Source organism: Lagenorhynchus albirostris, chromosome 1 (genome assembly GCF_949774975.1).
Source record: "Lagenorhynchus albirostris chromosome 1, mLagAlb1.1, whole genome shotgun sequence".
Lineage (NCBI taxonomy): Eukaryota > Metazoa > Chordata > Mammalia > Artiodactyla > Delphinidae > Lagenorhynchus > Lagenorhynchus albirostris.
This window is the reverse complement of record NC_083095.1, coordinates 47,725,356-47,735,764: the sequence shown is the minus strand read 5'-3', so window position 1 is coordinate 47,735,764 and position 10,409 is coordinate 47,725,356. Positions and strand designations below refer to the sequence as shown.

The 10,409-nt window shown below is 37.2% G+C and overlaps 1 protein-coding gene across 6 annotated transcripts in view; it reads right to left on the bottom strand.

Moving 5' to 3' along the window:
- Positions 1-1,139: 1,139 nt before the first annotated feature.
- FERMT2 (FERM domain containing kindlin 2) overlaps positions 1,140-10,409 on the bottom strand; it is a 71,825-nt gene continuing 62,555 nt past the window's right edge. For 2 of the 6 annotated variants that reach the window (XM_060142506.1, XM_060142518.1), the window contains 7 exons: positions 7,635-7,741; positions 7,276-7,497; positions 5,227-5,250; positions 4,681-4,701; positions 3,904-4,028; positions 3,434-3,575; positions 1,140-2,434 (listed from right to left, as the gene is read on the bottom strand). In XM_060142506.1, the coding sequence (XP_059998489.1) occupies positions 2,261-2,434; positions 3,434-3,575; positions 3,904-4,028; positions 4,681-4,701; positions 5,227-5,250; positions 7,276-7,497; positions 7,635-7,741 (815 nt within the window). In that variant the 3' untranslated portion in view covers positions 1,140-2,260. The remainder of the gene's footprint in view (positions 2,435-3,433; positions 3,576-3,903; positions 4,029-4,680; positions 4,702-5,226; positions 5,251-7,275; positions 7,498-7,634; positions 7,742-10,409) is intronic. The other 4 variants (XM_060142514.1, XM_060142529.1, XM_060142524.1 and 1 more) reach the window with 2 other exon arrangements.

Here is a 10,409-nt window from a genome sequence, read left to right as displayed (position 1 = left end):
AAACTTGGAAGTATTCATGGAAGAAAGAACACTTGAGCTCTTTCTAAAATGCTACAGAATGCTGAGATTTGGACAGGTGGAGACTAGAAGGTTTGGGGATGAAGACATCCCAGGTTTGGGGAATGACATGGAGATGGGCAAGTGCAAAGTGTGTCTGCCGCTGCCCAGTTTGAGTGAAGTATGTGGAAGACTGTTGGGAGATAAGGGTGAAAAGATGTGACCTGGGAAACAGGCCACAGAAGACCTCTGAGCACTTAACTGGGGACTTTTAGCTTTTATGCTATAAGCAACCAAGAGTTATTAGAGCATAACCTGTTGCTGTGCTGGGGCTAAATTAATCTTGAAATCACTGGGAGGGCAGTGGGGCAACCAGAGGCAGGGAAGTCAGCACAGAGGCTCCTCGCTCCCTTGTGGGGAGGCCATGGGACCATCAACGACTCGGGCACGCCATAGACTAAATGTATTTTAGGGCTTTTAGCAAGAGACTGTTCAAGTTGGTGATCTGTACTTAAGGGAACATATTATTACTTTTTTTTTTTTTTAAATGGGAAGGAGCTCTTAAATTTATGTTATGACCTGGCCTTAGAGTACAAAGAAAAGCCATGGAGAATGTGACACAGACCAAAGACCTGAATTCAGGGGATGGTGAGAGCAATGACAAATGAAAGACACTGGGCTGCATGAGGGAAATATCAACAAGGGCTTGGCCTGATTAACTGCACGGGGTAAAGGAGAAAAGTCCAGAACTGAAGTTCTGAGTCTGAATGATGATGCGATAGCAGTAACAATACGGAGTAAATTCATAAAAATTGTACTTTTTGAAACTGAGTCATTTTGTTGTTTAAAACCAGTTCTGCCCAAGTCAACAGTGCGGTTCATCTGTCATATTTCTGTTTATAGCTACATGTCTAACATATAAATATTTTACAGTTCATTCCTAAGTAGTAGGAAAAATGAGGGGTTTCTATTTAAGTGGAAGACTCCATCTTAGAGATTAAGTATGTCTGTCTGGTGACACTACAGAATACTAAGCAAGCTGTTCTCACAAGATGCAGGTAGAGCACTTCCAAAAGGCAAAAGATCACTTCTACAAAGTTAATGCCATGTAAACAGTAAAAACAAGAAGTACAAAAGAAACATTAAATAAAAGATTTTGCTTTTATTTAAAATAAAATGCATTTATACAGTCTTTAAACCATGGATTATTGAACAATACTGGTAATCTACCCCCTCCCTGGCACCCTTTTGGGCTACGTGAGCTAGGAATCTTCTGACTAGCACCAATGCGGATTGTAACAGCGCAACAGACTAGAACACAGCCAGTCCAGGCATTCGAGTTAAGGACACTGTGGCAAATCATGACTATAATGAAGTCATCCTTAATTTAGCAGATATTAAAACTGCACATTAATTATATTTTAAAGAGCATTTAATTAATTGCAAAGATGCAACATCCAAGCCATTTGCTAGTTGTGAGTAGTTTTTTAAAAAACTGTACAATCTTATAAAATTTGTGTTTGTACATTAGTTACACAAAATGCATACTTCATAGACCTTTACTTCATATTGTAATGCAAAGGCTGCATATTTTAGGCAGACAGTGAATATGCTGGTGAATACTAAAAGTGTTGTAATACAATATGGTGTAAAAATAAAAACACAAGACAATATACATACATGCTTATTCAAGGACAAAAACAAACCAGGCATGACGACTAACAGCTATTTCCTTCAAGATCAAACGACGACAGTATTAAATATCAGGCACCTTCTGCAGGCCTGATTTATTTTGGGGGGGGGTTGGGAGCAGACAGACGACAAATGGCGACCAGAAGTATAGGCTGTTTGAAAAATACGAGGTCAAATTAAACATACATTAAAACACATGCATTAAACATGATAAATAGACTTCATATAGTTTAAGCCCTGGATAGCTTTAAAGTAGATGGCTTGAGTTTCATACATACAGTTTGGCTAGCTTGAATCAGTGATGTTTTGTTTCTGACTTGCCCACTACTTCAGCTTTCAATTCATGGCCCTAAGGAACGTGTGCCATATTCAAGTCCATACATTGTATCATGACAGCGATTAATAGTCGTGCTTGTTAGTGCACAGATTAACTGGTCTGGTAAGGCAAAGATGTTTTCATGATAAAATAATAAATTTCAAGCTTACTTTATTAAGCAGCATATAACAAACAACAGCTTTTAAACTTAAATAACTGTTATGGCCATGGAGCTTCATTACACAGCGTTTCTGTTCACACCCAACCACTGGTAAGTTTGTAGAACATCTCTTCATCTAAACTCTCATTTTGGTCTTTTGCACGTGTTGAGAGAAATATGTAGCCACCAATGAATTCATGAACCACTTTGCAATCTACTTCAGTACAAATGAAGGACAATTGTAATTCACCTGCAAACTCTACAGTGACCTAGAACAAAGACAGAGAACGATCAGTCCCTGCAAAACTCCAGATGGTTGGGTCCAAGTGAAGCTACTGCGCTTAAGGTCTGTCCTTATCACAAAATACTTGCTGGTCCTCAAATATTTTTTTAATCCTAAACTAATAATGCCTTTAAGTCCAAAAGCATAACTAAAGTTTACTAGCCCCTCCCCTCCTCCTTTTTAGTTTTCTTGTTCTGAAAAGGAAGACAATGCAAGGGGGCTTAGGTCATTAGGTTCCCAAATGGTCTCTGGTGATTCAATTAATGAGAATGTCTCTCTTGAAGTCCTGGGAGAAAACCTACTTCCTGTGTTTAATATCTGCTTTAGATATTTAACCTTTAGGTTTCATGTTTGAATATTTCAGAAATACAAGGTTCTATGAAGTAACTGAAATCGATACAACAAACCCAGCGACCCTAAAACAGATGACTTACTAGTAAAACATCCTGTTTATTTTAAATGATAATCATGTACTCCAAGGCTAGGGGCAGCATGATGTGCCAGGCTTTAGAGCCCTAAGTATCCCAGTTTGAATCCTGATTCTGTTACTAAGTGTGTGGTCATGGACAGTGACGGCCCTCAGTCCTCTAAATTCTAGCGTCCTCATTTGTCAAGTGGGGATAATCCATCAACCTTACAGGGCTGAGGTGAGGTTTAGAATATGGTACAAACATAAAACATCTAGTATCATGCCTGGCACAGGCATTCAATAAAGAGTAGCTGCTTTTGTGAGTGGAAATATTTATTTCCACTCACAAATATTCATCTAAAGAGAAATATTTATCCGTTATAGAAAGATAACCTTAAAGATGAGGCAATGGTGTAACATATAATTATGTTCTTAGAATTTAATATCTAGGCTAGTTATGAAATAGGCAAGTTTAGGTAGGAAATGAATAGAATTTATAGGCCTTTTTCTTCTTAATTCATTCATTTTTAGCAGACGGACTACATACGCATTCAAGTAAGCATAGTTACAGCTTACCATTTTTATTTCCCAGTTTACATTCCACTGTTTCATGTTGCTGAAACGCCAGGTCTTAATTGCATCTCCTGTGCTGGCGTCCATCCTAATCAGTCTGTTGTATGCAATTCCAATAAGTTCTTCTTTTTTGCCCCCTTGGAATCTACAGCATTAAAAACATAAATAAATGTTTTAAAACATGTTGGGGGTGGGAGGGGGACATGTTGGTCTGTTTTTCTTCAAGACACGTGTGTTTTAATTCTAAAAAAAGTGCTATTCTTGCACAAACAGAAATGCAATCATTTTGAATTTCTGATGAAACAATTTTAAGTATAGAAAATACATTCCAACATTCTTTAAATTTTACTGTGTAACAGGTTAATGGGTCTCAGGAGGTAGCTTTAAATGTTCAATATCTAATTATATGAAGTAGATTAAGTAAAAAGGCACAGATTATGGTTTACACATAGGTGCTTAGTAGAACCACTGACCTTGCAATAAAGTGTGTGATGCCGAATTCTGGTAATGACTGCCAAGCTTGAATAAATCTCATCTTGGCTTCAATTAGACTCATCTGAGCTACATTCTGATGGGCCTCCAAGATTCTTGCTGTTATCTAAACATGATTAAACATCATCTTTACCATTAGGTATTACTCTTTCATGGTAGAATCAAGGCAAAAAAGATTAAAACATTGAATTATGTGCCCCACCCAAAATTATGTATTGCAAGAGTTGGAATTAGAAAATATCTGAAGCTACATTTGGGAATTTTAGTAAAATAATGACTTTCCAAAATAAACCTCAATATATATTTTTTCTTAATTTTAGTTTCCATATGTCAAGAAACTGAACTATTAGGACTGCATAACTGCCATTCTTGAGACATATTCAAGTACACATACATATGATACTGCATTACAAAACTATATTTTCTAATCCTCATATACATGACGGGTTTTAAATTCAGCACCAAGATAATATGATCAGAATGAGTACCTGGCATACAAGTTTCTAGCAGGAATAATATATATTTTTAGCAGCTTTAAAGTACTTGAAATCACCGTAATAACTTTAAAATTTTTCTAAAGGAATCATTAGAAAGGTTAATTTTTTAATTTAAATTATACTCACTTTGGGATGACTATTCCCTCAAAGAGTAGAAGGAAATTAATCCATGAGGGGAGATTGTAGCTAGGGCTTTAAATATTTTTAGTTATTTCTTTTCTTTTTCTTTCTTTCTTTTTTTTGTAAATATGGAGAACTTACCAAATCTCTTATATAGCCTGGCTGTAGATGGCAATGCGAGGAAAAGAAAAAGGAAGCAGAAAGAAAAAAAGGCAATCAGAAAAAATGGCAATGAAGCAAAGAAAAAGTTGCGGTAACCTGCAAACCAAAATTCCAGCCAAAAACCATGCAAAAAATTACTTTAGATGGAAACCAAGCAAAGTAAATGCAAGCATGAAAATGAAAATGAGAAAGCAGCGATTACTTTCCATTGAGAACACTGAGAAACACTTCCCATTATTTTAGATTGTTAAGTGTTACTAAAATTAAGGGTAGAAATTTGTAGGGAGAAAATTAAGAGCAAATAACCTTTCCCCCTTCATGTACCAGTTCTTACTGGTTAGGGTAAAAGCTAATTATTTTAGTAGCAAAATAAAAATTAATATTCAAAAGCCTTTAATGTTGTCTCATATTGAGTCAGATAATATGTCCATGCACTGCTTTTCAGAAATAAGCTGAAGGCATAAAATAAGTGCAGTGACCATACTGTTTTCTTATTTACACAAGAAAAGCAAATCCCTCAACTGCCATCTGTTTTTTGCATCCTTTTTCCTGGAAGGGAAAATAAAAATATGCCATACACTACAGTAGGAGTGGTGGCTATAAACATATTGGTCCATTTCAATTTGGATTAACATGGATAAGACGTAGAACAATTCTTTCCTTTAAAATGTTAAAATCCAGTTTGGGAGACATCTATGTAAAAAATATCCATAGCAAATTTAATTAATATATAGTTTTTAGGAATTAAAGTAGATTAACTATAACAAAGGCTATATTGATGGACCCAAAGACTTTATGCCCTGGTAGGGCTGAATGACCCCATGGCCTGCACGTCTTAGACCTACCTGAGCCCGGAGTGCCACTGGATCATACAGTTTAACAAACAATTACTGAGCAATATGTCCAACGACTAGTACACACCTGACACAACTAAACTAAACTAAACTGAACTCCTGCTTATCAGCACTTACTAGGTGTCAGGGCAATAATATGACTCAACCTCCAAGTCTAGTTAGGGAAAGGAGAACTCAAAAAGAATGTGCATTTGATAAGATGCCAATGTGGAAGACAGGGCTAGAAAGATCCTTAATCTCAGACCACACACATACTGCCATCCTGCCAGTTAAAGACAGTCACACATTCTCTGTTCTCAAGAGAATTTTCAGCTGACATCTATTCAAGAACTCACCAACAGAAAAGTACCTTTTTAAAGCAAAAACTATCATTTTAAAGGCTTCTGAGAAAACAATACCTGTCTGACAACTAAACCAACATTTGGCAGTCTTCACAATTATACTTTAAGATCTTTTTTTCCTAATACCTGATCGTGAAATGAGATTGCTAAAGATCTGAAACTATTCATTGACTTTGAAGGCAACTGAATCCACTTTTAGAAACAAGTCTCTTTATAAATAATTTTTAAATGAATTAACTAAGAATAAAAAATGAAATTAGAACTCGATTCACTTTCCCTTTTTAACTTACAATCTACATTCCACAAAGCTCCCCAGGGCAGCATTTCCTCCATTCCTCACTACTCCCACTTCATATGACCGTGGGACAGACCATTTCCATGCAGTTTACACAACCTCTGCAACTTAAAGATGAATACTTGGTGATTAAAACTTCTGAACATTTCTAGCTAAGTGATTTCAGATCCATATGATAAAGACTGTATTTAAAGTTAAGAATTAGTAAGTGTTCTGGATGTATCATTGGGCCTTTCCAGTAATGTTTTAAAATTACTCCTTAACAAAAATAAAAATGAAACTAGATAAAAATGAAATATTTATTTCAAAGTTCTTCTTCACTCCCCTCCTAAACTGGAACCTTTTCCTTTTATGGCATGATGCTGGGTGTAGAGAATACTGGGGGCTATCCCAAGTGAAACTCCCCTGGCAAAGAACCTTTTACGTTGTACCAAAGAACCTTTTTCCTAAATAGCAATCCTCTCATGGTATTAATTTCCAGGAAACGAATTCTAGACAGACGGAACAAAAGCAGTGAGTTTCAATGAAAATTTACCAAACTTTGTCACATTACGCAAATGTTGCCTAGGTTTTGCCTGTTAATGTTAAGAAAAGACAATGTTCAACGTGGACTCTATCTACCCTCGTAAAGTTTATTTCCAAAGCTGAAAAATTCAATTTTGACAGCAAGAAGAGTCATCACAGATTTGGTTGGGAAATGCTGGCTGTGCTTTATATCACTTACTTTATATAAGGAATAAAGCTGCATGAATTAAGGAACACAATGCCGTAAGACCATATTCAATTTCCTGAAAGAACATCCTGTTAGCAGAGTGATTTCCTCAGGTTGTTTAGAATAAATATGCTCCCAATATTCCACCTCATTATCTTTCATATTAAAATAATAAGGCTTTTCTTAAACGACCAATTTAAACTGACTGAAAGCTATTTATTTCTTATTTTATGTTTTAACCACCTGATACGAAATTAAGACTACCAATTAAAATGAAAAAGTTGGGGTTAAGAAGGGGAAACTAAAGTATATGTAGAAAGTTATAAAACAAATCAGCAGAAAATAGCAGATGAAGTAAAATGAATCAAGTACCTGCTTGTTCTTGTACTTTTTTAGATAGCGAGGGGACACCAAACATTCAGGATTTATATCGGTTGTGATCTGCTCTGGTATTAACTGAGGATCTGGATTTAAATGCTGCATCTTCAGAAAGGAAAGAATATTTTGAACTTCTAAGTTATAGGAACTGTCCGCCATGGTCTTGCCTTTGGAGGCCAACCTGCAGGCTGCCATCCAGTGTGCATACTGTTTTTCCTGTTGAAAAGAAATACTGAGGTTTGAAATCTATCCCATGATGGGGTCCTTTGAGTATAAAATATAAGAATGAATGGTCAACTCACTAAGTAAGGAAGCAAAGAACACTGATTTTTACTTTTAATCAGAAAACTTACATTGTCACAACGAAGCCAGATTTCATTCATGCCCTCTGCAACTGGAATGAGGAGTTTAATGTTAAATTTTTGGCCTGAAATGTTCACATCTGGGGTAACTTCACACCCTGTAAAAAAATTATTAAAATGATCAAATTTACTCTTAAGAAATCCCAAGCCAATATAGGTAGCCCTCATTTTATGCCATCTTAACATGTTGAATTTGCTGTCGTGGAATCTATAAATCAGGGAATAAATTCTTTATGCTCAGTAATTTTGTCCGGGGGTGGAGCAAAGAATCAGATCTATATAATATACAAGAGATTTAACTGCACAGAGTTTGTGGCCCTTGATTGAGAAGAGAAGCAAAGAGTCCTATTAAAAGGATATTTTACCAAAAACACTTGCACTCCATCCCACAAGTTTTATATGTATTGTTTTAGTATCATTCAGTTCTTTGAATCTTAAGTTATTTGGGATTTTTTCCCTAGGTTTCTAAATGTACAGGGATTTTTAAATATCTTTCTATAATTAAAGTCTAACTTAATTGTGTTTGGGTCAGAATAAATGACTTTTATGATGCTTTTTAAAAAAGGCATGTTTCGGGTGGATTACCCAGTTTGAGCTAGAGTCCTATCATAAGGGCCTCCTTAGGACCCCACTGCTCCCTAACTCAACTGCTCTCCTCTCCTATTCCTGTGTGGAAGCAAGAAGCTTAATGGCACAGGGGAGGGGAGGCACAGGATCTCCTGATTCAACTGAATGCTCCTGGGCACAGGCCTCCTTCCAAAACTCCAGGGTGTTGGAATACTTAACAAGTAGTTCGATTCAGAGGGTGATCATCTGAACAAAAATAGTTTCTTAAGCATTTCTTTGTACATATGAAAAATTAACTGTAAGCACAATATATTAGGAGTCCATCTGGTACAGAAGGTAACATAAACTTATATACATGGGAAGTCAGTATGAAAATAAGTGGCATGCAGAATTTCACTCTACTGGCAAGTTTTCAGGAATACATACATTTATGGATTATAAAAATCCATGTAATCAACTCTGTTAACCATGAGCTGGTGGCTTTACAGAAGAGAACACAGATTTATTGAATGTATATACCCAGTTAGATAACGGGACAATGGTCAGCATAAATTAGTAACCAGTATAATACAGTGAAGAAGAGCTCTGCAAGCAGACAGATTTGGGTTCCAGACCCTTCTCAGCCATTTCATAATCATGTCCAATTTATTTATGCCAAATATCCTGACCTTAAACTCGACCTCACAGGGATGCTGTAAGGATCAATAAGATAATGAAGATGTCAAAGCTCCCTAAAGAGTATTCCAAGTGTTAGTACTTAGGTCATGTCACCCTCAATACGTGTTAAGACCATCCAGTAGGCTCTATGAGGAAGAATGTAAACTGTTAGCAGGGCCTGCTGTTGCCTTTCTCCTTGTACTGGAGCAACTTCTCCCGGCACAGAGAATACAAGGAACAAGATAATAAACCTCTATGTATCTTATCACACAAAAAGAACATATGTTTAAATTGTCATTTTTTTCCCCATCACATAAATGTTTTAAGTATCATATAAAAGAAACACAACATGTCAGATAAAGGAGAGATCCTCTCCTCTCCAGAATTAACTTCTATCATTAATTTGATGGACCTTCTCCCCTCTTTGCTTTCTTTTTAGAATATTTACTCCACATAAATAGCTACCACATTAACTCCTATACAGTCATTAGAAACAATTAGGAAGTTGTGTGGCAATATGTTTAACCTGCAAAGTTAAAACAAAGAGATGTCTGAAGATACACAATCTTTGCCACAAATTTCATTAATCATGCAAGTAGATTTAAAGTACCCAAGCCCATAATAATTAGACCTCTTTTTAAAGTAAAATGCCAAAAAAAACTAAAAAAGGAGAGACCAAGCGAGTGGTAACTCAGGCACTAGTGTGAGCACAGAGGCACTCAGTAGCCACATTTCAGACAGTATTCACCCCACGCCTCCTCCAAGCACAGGCTACCTGCTTCCACAGTAACATGCTGGACCTCACTGTAACCCAATTACTAGTTCTCTGAAGCATTAAATGCAAACGGCCCACTCTGATCACAATCTTCCATTGAGAGACCCAATCCTGTGACCCCATCACTTTCTCCCCATCATGTTTCCACCTCTTCCTTCTCTGCAGTCCAGCCTGGACCCCGCTGCACCAGCTGTCACCTCCAACTCCCCAGACTCACTGTCTTTCCATTACACACACTCAGCAAACCCTTAACCCTAGCTCAGCCCAGCCATCTACCACTTACTTGCCTCTGCTCTGGCTGCTGAGCACTCTATGAGGGAAAGGGGGAGAAAAAAAAAAAAAAAATCACAAAACTGAGCAGATAAGTTTCACCAGAAATTCGTAAATTCCCAACCTTAGCCTGCCCCTTGACACTGGCAAGCCTTCTGTGTTAGCAGACATTCTCAACAATGTTTATTTCACATCTTCTCAGGCCTCCTATGCCACTCACTCTCAGGGGACAACCTCACATGTTACTTTCCCAAGACGACGAAAGCCATCAAAAGTGAGGTGCCCCAACTTCCTGCCACCAAAGCAGATAAACCTGGCTGCCCTTGCTTCCACACAGTGGAAGAGGTGTCTCTCCTCCCAAGGCTCTTACGTCCGAGTGGGCTGAATTTTCTACCACCCGTCAGGAGCCTTGCTCCATCACAGGGCTCTTCTCCTCCCACCTCCCTTCCTTTCCTTCTACTGTGACGTTTCCATCAGCATTTAACTTCCTTGAGTCT